At 48.3% G+C, this 17,855-nt stretch overlaps 1 protein-coding gene across 1 annotated transcript; it reads right to left on the bottom strand.

The window, feature by feature from the left end:
- Positions 1-1,944: 1,944 nt before the first annotated feature.
- LOC135293170 (uncharacterized) lies at positions 1,945-5,798 on the bottom strand. Its single transcript, XM_064407163.1, has 6 exons — positions 4,358-5,798; positions 3,776-3,853; positions 3,572-3,664; positions 2,795-2,920; positions 2,284-2,434; positions 1,945-2,143 (listed from the first exon to the last, which is right to left on the bottom strand). The coding sequence occupies exons 1-6, from the start codon at positions 4,446-4,448 to the stop codon at positions 1,945-1,947; spliced, it is 738 nt and encodes a 245-aa protein (XP_064263233.1). The 5' UTR covers positions 4,449-5,798.
- Positions 5,799-17,855: the final 12,057 nt, after the last annotated feature.

Raw genomic sequence — 17,855 nt, 5'->3', positions numbered from 1 at the left:
CCTGATGCTTTTTAAAAAGCAAGTAAATAAATCATATGCTGCTTGCATTTCCATTTCCATTTCCATTTCCATTTCCATTTCCATTTCCATTTTTGAGAACGTTGACGTTTTTGCAACCCTTCAAGGTCTCGGCAGCACGTATTGGCCAGGCTCTTCTATAAGGTCACTCAGGGCGCGGCACCTTTCGCTTTTTCAGTGCTGTTTATTCCCTGTCCTTGCTGCTATAGGACCCGAACTCGTTCACTGATCCACCGTGGTTGCCGTTCCCGGTTTCACGTCTGGGGTCACCATTTCAGGTAATCGGCAGAAGAAATGCGGCACTCAATATGAGTGATCAGCAAATCTCAAAACTTTATTGATAGGCACATACATTTATATTGGTGCTAATGAGGCCAATACATATTGCAAAAGGCGAGCTCATTATTGGTTAGTTACTTATCAGCTAACTACGCCTACCTTAGCATTCTTGTGGCTACTATGTTGCAGCTGTCTACATATTTTCTTCATATTTCTAACTAACCATCCTCTCCCCCATCCTGATGTTGCACCAAGGGCACAATGCCCTTGCCAGGTTTGGACACTGACTGCTGACTCCTATCCTCATCTCCTTCTTGCTTAATTAAGGGTATTATATCAGTGTGACCTTTGTCAACTAGCTAGCTGTTCACAAAATCCTCCACAAAAGTTCTCTGTTCTATTCCAGCTCTGGGCTTTTTTCCCATACTGCGTGCGACAAGACTGTAATTTTTATTATAATTATAGTCGCTGTTATCCATCTAATTTTTAAGAAGGCTCCTGTGATTGATAGGACATTCCTTCCTCTCTCACACAGCCCGGCTCCAGCTTTCTGCTCCTTGATGCTCCTCTCTTGAAGCTCTTCGGGGAGGGACTGCCACGACCTAAGTCACCACCTCAGGTCTCCTTGATGTGCTGACTGCTGGACAGCCATCCCTTGCAGAACATCTTTCCCTCTCTGCCCAGACCTTCCTGATTCAGGGCAGCATCCCAAATGAGCTCCCAGAGAAGTTTCTGCATGTCACTGCTAGCCAGCGTGTCCCCGTGCTGGTGCAGGAAAGCTTTGTGAACGGCCACTGCTGGGAAAGCAGGCTGAGGTGGCACAAGCAGCTCCTGCACTGCAGTGCAAGTTTCTCAGAGCTCCTGTCACAGCCCCAGCCCTGCTCCCAGCTCTGTGCATTCTGCCCCAACAGAAACAGCCGCACCAGGCAAGAATTTACTGCTTTTGGAAAAATATTTATTTATCAAGATCAAGAAAACAATCATTGTCTGCTAATACCAAGTATCACTATCACTAAATGTACCACTATCACCAAAAAAAATCACCATCCTCCAATATTAACTATCACTATTGCTAATACAATCACTGTCCTCTAATATCAAATAATGCTATCATTAAAACAATCACTATCCTCTAATATTAACTATCACTATCATTAAAACAACCACCACCCTCTAATATCAAGTATCCCTATCACTATCACTAAAAGAATCACTACCACTATCACTATTTATGACTATCACTATCACTAATACAATCACCCTCCTCTAATATCAAGTAACGCTATCATTGAAACAATCACTATCCCCTAATATTAACTAACGCTATCATTAAAACCATCACTATCCTCTAATATTAACTATCACTATCATTAAAACAACCACCACCCTCTAATATCAAGTGTCCCTATCACTATCACTAAAAGAATCACTACCACTATCACTATTTATGGCTATCACTATCACTAATCATCTATCACTATCACTAATCATCATCCTCTAAGAGATAGTAGTCCTGCTGGTATTGGTAGGAGGGGCAAGAGGATGCTGTGGGCTGAGGTGACTCCAGGGAAATCCAGTGGTCCTGTGAAGAGGCATTGTCAGCCAGAGCACAGAAGGAGCAGGTGGGCAGAGGTGACGGGTCTGCGCTCATGTTCTTGTACAACTGGGCGAGCTCTGCTGCAAAGAGCTCAGGAAACAGGCGGAGCTGTCCCTGAACCCGTTGCCTTGGACTCTCTCGCCGCTTCCCGCTCCTTCTCCTGACTCTGCTTCACCTCTAGGCTGACCACTGCTTTCCCAGGAAGAGTCACAGTCCTGTCCTGTTGCCTCTTTGTCCTCCTGGCTCCTCCTGTAGAAACAGATTTCCAAGAAGACTCCTCACAGATAGGAATTTGGAGCACAGTTTCCTCAGAGCCCTGCTAGGAGCAGCCTGGGCGCTCCTGCATGCTGCAAAGACTTCCTTGCCAATGGCAGCAATTAATAACTCACCTGTCTCTCCTCAGCAGCTGATGCATGACTAGATAGCCAGACACTGCCCCAAGCAGAAGCAAAGCTGAGGCTGCTACTGTCCCTACTAGGATGTAGTACTTGCTCGGGTCACAGTGTCCAGCAGTCTCAGCTTTTTGCCCACCGGATGACCCTGGCAGGAGAAGAGACAATGCAAGAGTCAGCGTTTGTGCTCTGCACTAGGCATAACCCCACAGTGTGCTTCAGATGCCCAAGGACTGGCACTGCTAGTGGATCAGAACTGACATCTGATGTCTTCAGAGATGGCTTCCTCTGGCTCTGGTGTCTTAGCATCAGGGACCAAGAGGGATCCCATCAAGCTCTCATGCACAAGAGCCCAGTGTGTGCCAGGGAGCAGCACTGCCCCATCTACTCCTCCGGGCTGCAGGCCCGGGCTGCGTGCTGGGCACCTGCAATTCACCCATGGAGAGCACTGCAGGGATACAGCAGAAATGCTGCTCTTTGCCCAAGACAGCATCTAGCAAGCACTCACCTGAATATTCCTCAGGCTCAGCAAGTGTCCTGGTGTCCTCTATTGGTTCTCTTTTTTCATGTGAGCCTGGCACAATGTCACTTTCTTCCACAGCTAAGGTCTCCGGTACAGTCTCAGAATCTGTCTCTTCAGAAAAAAAAACCATTGCACACATTAAGCAGAAGCCACTGCCCCTCAGCACAAGCACGGTACCATGGCCTGGGCATTCCGGCAGGCGGCGCTGACGAGGCCGCTGTCCCCCCCAAGACAGGAGGAATCGACAGCTGGATTTTCTGCAGTGCAACAAGAAGTGCAGACCCAAACCAGCCAAGACTTAATCAACCAAATGACCCACAGAAGGAGTACCTTCAGGTTCCCCCTCACCCTTGGACTCCAGCTTCAACCTGTCCCTGAGCCTGAGCTTTGCAAGGGGCAGCCAAGGCTTGCTCTGATGTCATTGCTGCCTCCATGCTGTGCTGAGCATGTGGCAAACCCAAATTCAGCACTGGCCTTTGCCCAACATCTGGATGCCAATGTCTGCACAGAGCAGCCCTGGCCAGGAATGCTACAACTGCAGCAGCAGCTGGAGAAGCCCCTGGCAGTCATCTGGAAGCACAGCTGCGAGCAGAGGCTGTGCTGGACCATCTCTAGGGCTCCCTGCAGGAGCTGTGAAATGGAGTGGGCCTGCAGCAAGACTCTGACTGAGTGCTTCTGCCTGTCCAGGATACAGCACATGCCTACAGGAACCAAAAGCTCAGCTTGCCGGCTGCCAGGGTTAACAGAGTGGGATATACTAACCAGATGGGGCTTCATGCAAGGCTGCCAGGAGCTCCTCTGGAACATCCGGCAATCCTTCAGGGAACTCTTCAGGAACCTTGTCATCGTTCATCCCTATTGTTAGATTTACAAAAGCACGTTAACCCATGACGGTATTTTTCTCGTGAATAAAACAGGGAAAAGGGGCGCTCCTTTTTGTGAAGGCAGGACAGACTGACTACTCACGCTTGAGGTACCAGCTCGGAGTCAGCACGGTATCTGCCCCTCGCTCAGGGGCTGAAAGAGCACTCTCTGTGTCCACAACTACAACCAAACACCCACAAGAAGTTACCATCACGTGCACTGCCCTCATGGGCACACCTCAAGGCCTGGATGTGGGAGGCACTGATAGGGCACACTCAGGCAGGTCTGCATCCTCACAGCTGCAGGGGGGTCTGGCTGCCCTTGGGACACTGAGCTGGCAGCTCCCACATGAAGGGAAAAGCCGTGGCGTGCCCACACAATCTGTGTGCGGGTCAGCCCTGGAGCCGGGCCAGAAGGCTGGACACCCAGAGCGGAGGGACGGACAGCCACTGCTGAGTGATGGAGAACTGGTGCTGAGCTTCCGGGCCTGACCCGACCCTCCCCACATCCTTGCTCCTTAGGAAGCTCTCTCCATGCTGCACCCTAAAGCAGCTGCAGCCCCTCACACCTCCCCTGGAGCCTCTGCCCCTCTGCCTGCCCCGTGCTGCCTTCCTGGCTCAGCCATCCCTGCTCCCGGCCCCGCTGCTGCCAGCCAGGGCTGTGTGCTGGCCCCTGCCTGCCTACCTGCTCCCTGCCCAGCTGCTGGAGCACTCTGGGCATTCTGGGCTGGCAGGGCCACGAGAAAGAGCAGCAGGAGGTAGCGGCTCAGGACCATGATCCCCCCTGCTAGCAACACTCTGCTGCTGCTGCTGCTGCTGCTGCTGCTGCTGCTGCTGCTGCTGCTGCTGCTGCTGCAGTGTTGCCCAGAGCAAGCACTGAAGAGCACAGTGGGGCTCTGGAACGTGACATCAAACAGAGCTCTGTGACCTCATAACAAAGTGATGGCTGTGAAGGCCCCAATGTACGGCCACGTTGCCTGTGAATTCCTGCACCTCCCCTCTACTGAATTTCCTTATTCTGCACAGGAATGGAAGGAGCCAAATGGAGAAGGGCTGGAGTATTTTGGAGGCAGCATTGTGCATGGGAATGCAGAGGCACTCATGTCTTATTCCTCAGAAATTCCCTAGAAGAAGACCTGGATGAAGGCTGCTGTAAAAAGCCCAAATTCAAGAGTGTTTCTTTGGTAGTATTTTTGTCTGAAAGAATTGTGGCAAAAACCTGCTTTTCCCATGACTTCTGCTACAGTTTCATGACCTTTGATGGCAGCACTGCTTCCATCCTCCACTGTCACGCAAACATGGCTGTGCAGTGCTCACGCATCTTCCCCGTCAGCCTGGTTTACTCCCTTTTCCACTTCCAATGCTACTTAAAGCTCTCTCAAGGAGCCCTGCTAACTCTGGAGCCAAGAGCCTTTTTCCCTTTGAGGCAGATGTAGCCCATGTGCCACCATCAGGCCTGCTGTCCTGTAGAGTAACCCACGGTCAAACTCCCACACTGTTGCTGGGAACACCAGGCTGCCAGCTATTCACCTCTAGAGCCTTCCTGGGTCTGGCTCACTGCACGTGGCGGAAGAAAATACCACATGCGGCCCAGATCCCTCAAGCAGTCATCCAGAGCCCCTGAGCTCCCTCTGCCTTGTCCTCGGACACCATCAGGCACCGCCACGGGACACACACAAATGTCTTGGTTGCTGCAGATATCTGGTAACACTGCTGGCCTTTTAGCTGAGCAGCTCTTCTGGCAAATAAATATGCATGACTTATGTGTGCCAGGCAACCTACGCTCAGGAGCTCTTGGACAGCCTTCTAGAGCACCTTTGGTACAGTTGTCCCTGAAGCACCACTTAAGCCCCAGGTGTTTCCAGCTGCAAGCAAAGAGGCACTGACAGATTTCCACCCCTCGGGTCTCTCTCTAAGGCTCGTAAGAGTCCTATGCAGCTGACAAGCTGCAGAAACTCGGCCCATGGCATCCTCTGGAATCAAGCACACATCACTGCCCACTGTGAAGGCCGCAGCCCATAATGAGCAGAGGGCCAGAGCAGGCTGGAGGATGTCTTGGTGACATCTCCTTCCTACGTAGGACCCAGGCAGGCTGCCCAGCTGCCTCGGCCTTGGGTCTGAGCGCCATCTCGGGCCCTCCATTCCTGCCCGAGGGGAAGCACCAATGAACACGGCCCTCCTTTGTTCCTTAAGGGGCCACACGCCCAGGCTCTCCCTTACCGCGCTCCGCGCCATTGTGCTGCTCGGCGGCCCGTCACCAGCTGCGGCACCAGTGTCCCCAGAGCTCCTGTGCTGCTGCTGAAGCCGCCCGCGGCGTGTGGCCCGGCGGGGCGGCAGCGCTGCCCGCAGCCCGCGGCCTCCTCGTCCCCTGCTGCCGCCATTGCGCACGGGGCCCTGAGGGGCGGGCACGGGGCTGCGGGGCTGTGCCGGCCCCCCTTGCCGGGCCTCAGCCCCAGCTGCTGCTGCTGGCTCGCAGCGACCACTGCAGCAGGAAAACACCTCGGGCTTTACTGGAGTGCATACAAAAACTGCCCCTGGGCTTCTCCTTGTGTGTTGCTCTAGCCACTTGCCTGTCCCTTGCTTGCCCGCTATAGCCCTGTTCTTTGCCACTCGCTCTCTATTTTGTTGTCCCTCCAAAGCTTCTTCAACAGTCTCCATCCCGCCCCAGCCCAGCGTTCGCTCTCTCCTGCTCCCTCCTGCTCATTCTGCATCTCTTCCTCTGTCCCTGCTGCCCCTTCCCGCAGCTCCGGCCCCGTTCCCTGGCCCTCTTTTGCTCCCCTTGTCTCTCCGTTCTGCTTCCTGCCCCTGTCTCTTAGGTCTCTATTTCTCGGCTCCGCTCCCTGGGCCATGCTCGCTTCAGACTCCCAGGCGAACCGCCCCGGCAGCCGCTCTCTGCAGCCGGGACACGGCGGAGAGCTCTCCTGCGGCGGCACGACAGCGGCCAATGGGGCCCGGCACCGGCGCCTCGGCCCTCGCGCCGGAGCGGGGCCGCTCCGAGGCAGCGGCGGCAGCTGGAGCTGCGGCCCGGGAAGCGGGGCCGGCACAGCCCCACAGCCCCGGGCCCGCCTCTCCCGGCCCCAGTGGCAGAGAGCAGGGATGAGGTGGCAAACCAAGGCACTGGCGACTGGACAGAGCAACACACAAGGCAAATGCCAGGCACGCTTTTTGCCGGACCCCATTGAATCCAGAGCTCTTTTGCTGCTGCAGTGGCATGTCAGCTCCCTCAGAAGCAGCCGAGGCATTTCAGAAAGGGCACTGCAGGGCATGAGCATGCATATGTCCCACAGCTCTCAGTTGTGCATCTGGAAGGCTGCAAGTGTGGGTGTCTATATGAGAAGAGTTTGTGAGGCTTGCTTCAAGGGTTGAGGCACAGCTCTCTTCTGAACAGAGCCTTGGGCTGCCCTCTCAGGGGGTGGCTATCTCAGAGCTGCTGGTATCTCAGAGAGGCCCACGAGAGACAGCGCAGAGGCGCAGCTGGAGCTGCTGTGGAGAGCAGAGGAGAGGAACAAGGGTGAGGAGCTCAGTGGTTCCTCTTCATCACTTCAAAGGGAAGAGCATTGTCTTGGGACAGTCTTTACCGCCCGAGCAAGAAGTAGCAGGACCCCCCCAAAAGCCCACTGTCCAGAGATGCCTTCAAGCATCTCTCTGGCAATTGCTGCCGGCAATATCCTCCCCACACACTGCAGGCAACAGTCAGCCTCAACAGCAGCTGTGCTGCGTTCCTTGGACAACAGCTTTGCTGCACTCACACCTCCAGCTTTGGCTGCAGATGGCCCAGCTGGAGCAGGCATGGGCAAAGGCCTGCAGGACCACTGTCAGTCGGACTCGTGAGCCCAGGACAGCAGTTCCCTGGCATGCTGGTGTCTTGGTTTAGGGCAAGTTTGGGAGATAACCCTTAAAGGGGCTTCTCTACAAAAGCAGATTCAATTCCTCTTCTCTCCTCTAACCGGTTCGGGAGAAAATATCTCTTTGGAGAAAAGTGGAAAGAAATCTGTTTATTAAATAATAGAAACTAAATAATATTAAACAATAAAACAATATTAAATAATTTAAGGAAAAGCAAACTCAGAACAGTCTCCTCCCTGGGCTGCAGCTCGGCTTACTCAGTCTTTAATTAGTCTCTCTCGTGCTGGAAACGCCGCGGCCCAGGCCCGGCCAGGGGCCACAGGTGGAGCTGCCGGTGCTCTTCTGGGTGTTCAGTTAAGAGCAGGCTTGAATAGGTTCAAGAAAAAAGGAAAAAATCACAATTTGGAGAACTTCTTTGCTTCAGCTAGCTAAAACTAACTAAAAGCAAGAAAAAGGGAAAAAGGAGCTTTGTCTTGCTGTCTGTCTATTTGCAGACAACACAGTCCGGGAGCAGGAATGTGGAGGAGTGAGAGCAGTCTGAAAACAAACTGCGCGCTTCTTTCTTCTCTTCTTCACTGTCTGGAAGAGAGTCTTAAAGGTGTAAAACTTATTATTCAGTATAAACAGAACAAGACGATTGGGGATAAAAGCATCATATAGTCAACCCAGGATATTCTACTCTTTATTCTTATATCGTCACCTTATTACTAAAACTAATATATATATTCTAACTCTACAAACACATACATTATACATCTAATATACAGCTATATATAGACAATGGTGGCAACATTCAGCAAATAGTGATATTTATACATGGTTCTCACTCAACAATCAGATCTCTTTGAGGTACACATCGTGTTCTTCTATCTTTTTGCATTATTTACTATGTGCAACTTGGTTCTTGAGCAAAAACAACCTCACGAATGGGTTTGTCTGTATTCGAGGCAGGATTGATCTAAACTGTCTTCTCTAATAAACTTCTGACATGTACTACTGGGACTTTGTCTTGGTCTGTTTGATGGCAGCACACGTCTTACAGTCATGGATAATTTGAGAAATATTGTCTATGGTTAAATCTACTTTTCAGTTTCGTGCTCACTTATAGCTGGTATCTCTACTCTGATGATTTGAGGCATTATGGGCTTATTGAGTTAGGAATAACTCTCTCTTGTGCTCCTAATTTAGATCTATCTTGGACACTCTTATCTTTGCAGCCTGGTCTACCTGCTTATTGTTTTGGTGCTCTTTATTGGCTCTACTCTTGGGGACATGGGCATCTATATGGCGGACTTTTACAGGTAGCTTCTTTATTTTGGTAGCGATGTCTTTCCACTCTTCAACAGCCTAAATTGGTTTTTTTCTACGTTGCTAATTAGCCTTTTTCTACCTTTTTAGCTATTTTCACAGAGCATTGGCTACTATCTATGAATCAGTGTAGAGGTAGAGCTTTGGCCACTTCTCTCTTTCAGCAATGTCTAAGGCTAGTTAAACAGCTTTGAGTTCAGTAAGTTGGCTTGATTTACTTTCTCCTTCAGTGGCCTCTGCAACTTGTCGTGTGGGGCTCCATACGGCTGCTTTCCACTTGCGATTCATTCTTACTATGCAACAGGAACTATTAGTAAAAAGAGCATATTGTGTTTTTTTTGTTGGCAGTTGGTTATATGGAGGAGCTTCTTCAGCACGTGTCACTTCTTGTTCTTCTTCATTAGTGAGATTGAAGTTTTTACTTTTTGGCTAGTTTGTAATTATTTCCAGAATTTCAGGGTGATTTGGCTTTCTAATATGGGCGCGTTGTGTTATGAGAGCAATCTACTTATTTCATGTAGCATTGGTGGCATGGTGGGTAGAGGGAACTTTTGTTTTGAACAACCACCCCAGTACTGGTAGTCGGGGTGCCAGGAGGAGTTGTGCTTCGGTGCTTATTACTTCTGAGGCAGCTTGGACTCTTTCATAGGCTGCTAAAATTTCCTTCTCTGTTGGAGTATAGTTGGCTTCAGACTTTCTGTAGCTTCGACTCTAAAATTTCAGTGGTCGGCTTCAAGTCTCCCCAGGCACCTTTTGCCAAAGGCTCCAGGACAAACTATGGTTCTCGGCTGCAGAATAGAGCACATTCTTCACATCTGGTTTTGTCTTGACTGGGCTAAGGGCTACTGCATGAGCGATCTCCTGCTTAATTTGGACGAAGGCTTGTTGCTGTTCAGGGTCTCAGTGGAAAGTGTTTTTCTTACGGGTGACTAGATAGAGAGGGCTCACGATTTGACTATACTTAGGAATGTGCATTCTCTAAAAACTTATGGCACCTAGGAAAGCTTGTGTTTTCTTCTTGTTGGATGGTGGAGACATTGTTGTTATCTTGTTGATGACATCAGTGGGAATCTGACGCCGTCCGTCTTGCTACTTCACTCTTAGAAACTGGATCTCTTGAGCAGGTCTCTTGATTTTACTTTTCTTGATGGCAAAGCCGGCTTTCAGGAGAATTTGGATAATTTTCTCTCTTTTTTCAAACACTTCTGCTGTTGTCTTCCCTTATACAATGATGTCATCAATATATTGCAGATGTTCTGGAGCTTTACTCTTTTTTAGTGTACTTTGGATTAGTCTATGGCAGATGGTAGGACTGTGCTTCCACCTCTGGGGCAGCCGGTTCTAAGTGTACTGCACACCTCTCTAGGTGAAGGCAAACTGAGGCTTGCATTCTGCTGCCAGCGGAATGGAGAAAAATGTATTGGCAATATCGATAGTGGCATACTACTTCGCTGCTTTGGACTCAAGCTCATATTGGAGTTTTAATATGTCTGGCATAGCAGCACTTAGTGGTGGAGTCACTTCATTCAATGTACGGTAGTCAACTGTCAGTCTCTATTCTTCTTCAGATTTACGCACAGGTCAGATGGGGCTGTTGAAGGGTGAGTGGGTCTTGCTGACTACTCCTTGGCTTTTTAGCTCTTGTATTATCTTATGGATGGGAATCACAGCATCTCGAGTGGTTCTATACTGTCGACGATGTACTGTGGAAGTGGCAATTGGTACCTGTTGCTCTTCTCCTTTCAGAAGCTCTACTGTAGATGGATTCTCAGACAGTCTAGGCAAGGTATTCAATTGTTGGACGCCCTCTGTCACTACAGTTACTATCCCAAATGTCTACTTTAGTCTTTTTGGGTCTTTGAAATATCTACTTCGCAGATAATCTATGCCCAGGATACATGGGGCCTCTGGGCCAGTCACAATAGGATGTTTCTTCTACTCATTCTCAGTCAAGCTTACATCAGCTTCTACTAAAGTGAAGTCTTGTGATCCCCCTGTCACACTAGCGATAGAAACGGATTCTGTCTCTACGTGTCTTGATGGAATTATGGTACACTGTGCACCAGTGTCGACTAAAGCTTTATACTCTTGTGGTTCTGATGTGCCAGGCTAACGAATCTATACTGTCCAGAAAACATGATTTTTTTTAGCTTCTACTTGGCTAGCGGCAGGGCTCCTCTAAGCTTGGTTATCTTTCTTTCTTTGGGCATATGTCTTAGAGGTTTTTTCAAGGGGATTAGACATGTCATTATTATTATCATACCTGGCAGTTCGGCTATGGGCAACTGGAGCTGCTTTCTTTGTGGTGGAACTTCCTCTCTGAGCCTTGTCTTCTTTCAATTCACACACCTTTTGGGCTAGAGCAGCGGTGGATTTTCCATCCCATCTCTTCATGTTTTCTCCACAATCACGCAGAAAGAACCACAGCTCAGCTCGTGGGGTGTACCTTCTCTCTCCATCTGGGGAACGTCTGCGTTGGGTACTAGAACTTCTGATTTGTATTGTCGAGATTTGGAGAAGGTCTTCTTTAATTTCCTCTTTGAGCTTCTTATGATTCTCCTCTATCTTATCCTCTAATCTCTGCAGACGTGTTTCTACCGCTGCGATTCTGGCATGTGTTGGGCTATGTACAGCATCTGCATAAGCTCGGAGTTTCTTTGCCATGTCAAGCACGGTCTCATCTGTGTCATCCCGCTTCATGATAGCTAGAGCAGATGCATATTTATGTGGCTTAAGTCGTACTAGTTTTCGCCACATCACAGATGTGCATGGTACCAAGTCTGGATTCTTAGTTGTTATGTCATTTGAGAATATAATCTCCGCCACTGCCATTTCTTTCAAGCGTTGAATCCTTTGTTCTATGGTCTTCTACTGTGTTTGCTGCATGTAGAGATCATCGGCATATAGGTATCTTTGCGCTACACTGTCTAAGACCCGTGCCCAGAGGTTGTGAGGGTTAGCCCCCCTCATCATGCCTTGGTCGATGACAGGATTATGTGACAGGGATCCTAAATGTCTCGCTTCTGTGCCGTCCAGAATTGTAGCCTCGCCTGCAGCATCTCAAAGACGGACTAACCAGCTAATTATGGATTCATCAGATCGTCGGGTGTAATCTTTCTTTAGGCTACGCAGGTCTTTCAGGGAGAAGGACTCAATATTGGCTTCTGATCTTGTGCCAGTTGCTTTGACTCCTGATTTTATGTCAGGAAATGTTGAGGGTCCTTCTCCTGCATCATCATAATTATCATTTATTGGTCAATCGGTCTTGTCTGTGCACTTCCTACTTTTAGTGCTAGTAGCAACAGCTATTGGTTGAGGTTTATTGTTTGGTTTAACCGCCGGCTTAGGCTCACTATGTGGTTTAGCTGTTGGCTTTGAGCCTGGAGTGTTGGTTGTAACTTGAGCGACTGGGATAGCTCTTGATGTATCTCCCTGCCCCTCTTCCTCGGTCTGCTGCCCTAGAGTATCTAGCAGTGTGCGATAAGCATATGCCAGGGCCCAGCTCACTGCAATGATCTTTTTCTCTTTAGGGCCATCATTGAGATACTTCTCTTTCAGATATTTTCCCACTTTAGCTGGGTTCTGAATTTGTTCATGGGGAAAGTCTTAGACTATAGGGTCAGAGAATTCTTTCAGGATTTGGCTCATATTTTCCCATTTTCCACCCCACTCAGGATTCTCCACACGTGGGTCTGCTTCTGGGTCAGGGGTCTCATCAGCTTTTCTAGACATCTCAGCCCTCATTCTAGAGAAGCTGCAGACTATATAGAGGAAGCCTACTAGATTAAATGCCAGAAAGATGGTCTGTTTAATATTCAGGGGAAACTGAACATTTTCTACAAGTGACATAACAGATTCAAAGGAGAAGAAGGAAAGGAAAGGCTGGAAAGCCTCATTCCCTGCTCCTCCTCTAACCAGCTGGGTGCAATTACTAATAAATTCCCAAAACATACTGCTAGAATTGGGATGCAGGGTGGTAGGACGAAGAAACCATAAACCATACATATCGTAAACAGACGCCAGTATTTTTGTAAACGCCTTATAAATCATTATTACTAAGGCCAACACAATAGCTAATCTAATTCGTGCCCCTTTACTGCAAAAACTACGTGATAGGGACAATAATCCTAGTGACTAGAAAGGTATTGAAACCTCAAAAAGGTCTAGAGACCAGAGCCATATAAAGGCCTCCCCAAGAGACATTACAAATTCAAATAACATGGCTACTGGGTACTTTAACCTACTACACACCAAGCACAACAAACCTACAATCAATAAAGGGTTTTTTTTTACTTTCTCAAGCCACGCGTTGGGCGCCACTAACTGTATTTGTCTTGGTTTAGGGCAAGTTTGGGAGATAACCCTTAAAGGGGCTTCTCTACAGAAGCAGAGTCAATTGCCCCTCCCCCCTCCAACCGGTTCGGGAGAAAATATCTCCTTGGAGAAAAGTGGAAAGAAACCTGTTTATTAAACAATAGAAACCAAATAATATTAAACAATAAAACAATATTAAACAATTCAAGGAAAAGCAAACTCAGAACAGTCCCCTCCCTGGGTTGCAGCTCGGCTCACTCAGTCTTTAATCAGTCTCTCTGGTGCTGGAAACGCCGCAGCCCAGGCCCGGCCAGGGGCCACAGGTGGAGCTGCCGGTGCTCTTCTGGGTGTTCAGTCAAGAGCAGGCTTGAACAGGTCCAAGAAAAAAGGAAAAAATCACAATCTGGAGAACTTCTTTGCCTCAGCTAGCTAAAACTAACTAAAAGCAAGAAAAAGGGAAAAAGGAGCTCTGTCCGGCTGTCTGTCCATCCACAGACAACACAGGAGCAGGAATGTGGAGGAGTGAGAGCAGTCTGAAAACAAACTGCACGCTTCTTCCCTCTCCTCCTCACTGTCTGGAAGAGAGTCTTAAAGGTGTAAAACTTATTATTCAGTATAAACAGAACAAGACAATTGGGGATAAAAGCATCATATAGTCAACCCAGGACAGCTGGTTTCTTGCAGTGCCTCGCTTTCTTCATCTGAGACAGGCACTCCGTCACTTCTTTCCACCTGGAAGGCCTTCCTACATTCCATCACTTGAGAAATCGAGCAGGAAATACCCCCATCTATATTGCCTGAGTCTTAATCTCCCTGAACTAAAAGTTAAGTCAAGTCCAAAAACAGGAATAAAGGAGCCTGCAACTGCCACACTCGCTCAAGCAAAAGATCACATCAAAGTTTGTGGTATTCCTCACTCTCCCACAAGCCAAGCAATTATTGAAAGAGCACATCAAACATTAAAACGCATTTTAGATCAACAGAAAGGGGGAGCAGAGGTCACACCACAGATGAGACTGAACAAAGCTTTGTATGTTTTTAATTTCCTAAACAGTTCGTTTTGCAGAACCTGATCCATCAATTTTTAGGCATTTTTCAAATAACACTCAGGCGAAACTGAAAGAAAATCCACCTGTTTTAATTAGAAACCCTGAATCTGGACAAATTGAAGGTCTTTTCCAATTAATAACCTGGAGCAAAGGGTATGCTTCTGTCTCTACAGGTGCTGGAATTAGGTGGGTCCCAGCCAAAAATGTCAAACCATATCGCACCCCAGAACGTGTTGACAAGTCCAGAACCGAGGAAGCAAGTACACAGATGTGAGCCGAGCACAGAGATCCCTGGTCACGCCTGACGTTCCTTGTGCATCGGTGGAACCTGCAAATTCTGGTTTTGTGTTAATGTTATTTACAAGTGTGTCAATTGTATGTCAAATGTTTGTTTTATAGAGCTGACTTTTGGCAAAAGTTTGGGTTTTTGTTTTTGTTGAAAGCAAAATTTTAGAAATTGATATATATGTAAGGATTCTGCCAAAATTTAGCTCATGGATAAGATGAAGCAAATGCAAGTTGTATGTTGGTATTGGTGGGTTTTAATTCTTTTTTGTCGTGCAGATTTGCCTGTGGAACAACCAAAACCAAATGTTTGGGTGACCTTAGCCAAGGCAGCCGGCTCAGATACCGTATGGTTGTCTAATTCGGAACCAGAAAAACCTTTCTCAACCTGTCTGGTTGGTGTGCCAGTAAAAGAGTTGCCTTTAGTCAAAAAACAATCCAATGGTAAGCCAGGTGAAATTGACAATGGAAACAATCCCACACTGAATTGGAACCTTTGGGCCAAAAAACTTCCGAGGTCAGCTTCTGAACCCCAAGAATTGGAAATCCTTGGTTCTTTAACAATAGATTTTTGCTTTACCTTCATAGCTAGTGCTTGGCGAAAAGGTGATCCTCCAAATTTCAATGTTACTCCCCATTACTTTGCATATAGAAATTTGAGGTTTTGGTGTAATTCTTCAAACAGTTGGGATGTGCTTCCTGAGGCTGACCTATATCCCCGGCAATTGCCTAAGGGATATTGGTTCATTTGTGGAGACAGGGCTTGGCAAGGCATTCCAGCACACCCTGAAGGTGACCCTTGTGGCATTGGGATGCTCACTGTAATTGCACCCTCAGCTAAAGCGGTCATGAAAAGGAAACAAAGGAAAACAAGATCTGCTCATCATTATGATGGAACTGTCAGAGTGATTTCATGCCTTGGAAAGCTGCAAGAAGGGTTTCAGCAAGTATATTTTTACCCCAATTGACTTCAGCAGTGGCTTTGAAACAATTAGATCGAGTTGGGTGTTGGCTGAGCAAGCAAACTAATGCCACATCCTCTGCCATTAGTGATATGTTGACCGATGTTGATAGTGTTGGACATGCTACCCTTCAAAACAGAGCAGCAATTGACTTTCTTTTACTGGCACATGGACATGGTTGTGAGGAATTTGAAGGACTGTGTTGTATGAACCTGTCTGATCATTCGGAATCCATTCACAAAAGCATACAAAAACTGAAAGATTTGACAGCCCAAATTAAAGAGGATGGTGAATCCTGGTTGGATGATCTGTTCCAAGAATGGAGCTTTGCACCTTGGCTAAGGCAACTTTGCAAGATAGGTCTCTATATATTGGGTATTTTGTTAATGCTTCATCATGGCCACACTGTGGGTCAGCAGCCTGTCTTTGAAAGTGGGAGAAGAAGGATGTTGTGCCACTGAGGCAAGAAAAGTGGTTTCCAAGGCTGTTCACAGGACACCCCAGGAGCTCGTCAGACAGCACAAGCTCCTGGGAGTGCTCAGTGTCTCTGACAAGCTCAGGAGGAGCTGGGCCCAGGGGCTGTTCAGCAAGGCCCAGGCCTCACAAGCCTTTCTCAGGCCACCGTGTGGCCGGACAAGGCCGGGGGCATTCACTACCACAACCTGAAGCACAAAGTTTTGATGTAGGATAAAAAGCCATGGCCCAGTGGAAGTGGGCTGTGTCCTCAGGCCTGTGGGAGAATCACAATGCAGATCCTGTGCACCTGATTCCATCTCTCCCACTTTTCTAAGTTCTTGGTGGCAAGGTCATTTAGGTTAGACACACAGCTCACTGTAGCTTTCTGCACAATGAATTAAAGTGAGATTACACATCCCAAATCGTGTTATCTTACCGTTTAACTGACTGATTTAAGGAATTTCTGGAGCAGCAAACTTGCTTCCTCAAATATTTACTGTCTGTGGCACAGAGAACAGAGGAAAGATTTAATGTCAAAGGCATCGCCCAGGCAATGCTCTTTTGACAAGTTCTGCCCTGAGCTTTCCTGAGGAAGATCGGAAAGGTTCAGTGTCACTAGCACAAGCTCCTGCAATGGCTGCTGGCCAGCAGAGCAGGGCTGGCAGCTGGGAAACAAGTGTTGCCACAAGCAGCAGCTCAACCAGGGCAGCAAATCCAGAGCAGGGAAGGAGCTGATCTGAAAGCCAAACCCCCTTTTAGCTCCTCCCAAGAGGGCTGGAACAGTTCCTCATCCCAGTGAGGTGCAGTGCTGGACCCCACAGCTCTGTGTGAGCACTGGACAAAAGTTTGCTCCCACTGGCTGGTGTGATGGTTTCTGCAGGAGCTCTGGGCTCCTGTTTGTGCTGGACACAAGGAGGAGACGAGGAGCCAAGTGCACTGACACACCTTTGCCTTGAGCATGACCCGGCCTGGACCAAACACACTGCAAGGGTTCCCCTTTGGCCCATGTCTCGAAACATCAGGTGCACTGTTTGATGACTCAGGTTGGTTTGGTGCCAAGGAATTTCCCTCAGAAATACTGCGTTTGTCTCCCTCTGTGCCTTCCCTTCAGCAGCATTGCGGATGTTCCTGTGTGAAGCTATCTATCCCATGCAGTTTGAGACAACTTAAAACAATAAGTTGTGTCTTCTAAACTGTTCCAACAATCCCCTTCCAGCAACAGGAAATGAAAACTAAAGAAAAAAGGCCAGTGACTTCTAGATATCAAACTGTCAGACCTCACTGTCCCCCCTCTGGAACAAAGGCCCAAAATGCCGGAGGACAATCCCCCCAGGACACGCGTCACAAGATGGCTCCGGGTTCTCCCTCAGGAAGAACAGGAGCTGTCACGGAGCAGTTCCAGCAGGAGATGAAAGTTCGGTGGCTCGTCTGGCATCTGGGACTTTCTCCCAATGGCAGAGCTCTGTGGAGTGGTCACGGCAGGGGAATCAGCTGGGCTGGAGTCCCTCGTGTCTGTTCTGCCCAGTGTGGCACAGCTCACACTCCTGGGCTGGGAGCGGGGCCGTTCCACTTCTGCCAGCACGATGTCCCTGGGCTTGGACAAGCAGTTTTCTGCTCAGAGAGCCCTGCAGACTGTTCCACATATCTTTCATAAAGCCCATAAAAACAACTACAAGCACTCTGCCTATAGCAGCTTTCAGAAAGAGCATCAGAAATCCAGGACAGCTTAAAGCGAGAGTCAGAAGGCTTTTGTCTTGTTCCTGCCTGCAGAATTCTTGATGATCTGATGCAATTTTATTCAGATGTAACATGGGATCTGAGTTTTTCTATTAAAATATTTCATGATGAGTGCAAGCCTTGAGAGCATGAGGTATAGGAGTGATGTGTGAAACCATGAGCATATCCTCCAAAGTGGCCAGTTTAGTTGTCCATTTTACTATTCTTGTATTTATTCTATACTAAT

This window comes from Passer domesticus, unplaced genomic scaffold (assembly GCF_036417665.1).
Source record: "Passer domesticus isolate bPasDom1 unplaced genomic scaffold, bPasDom1.hap1 HAP1_SCAFFOLD_84, whole genome shotgun sequence".
Taxonomy (NCBI): domain Eukaryota; kingdom Metazoa; phylum Chordata; class Aves; order Passeriformes; family Passeridae; genus Passer; species Passer domesticus.
Note: the sequence above shows the minus strand (reverse complement) of the source record. Positions and strands in the feature narration are given on the sequence as shown.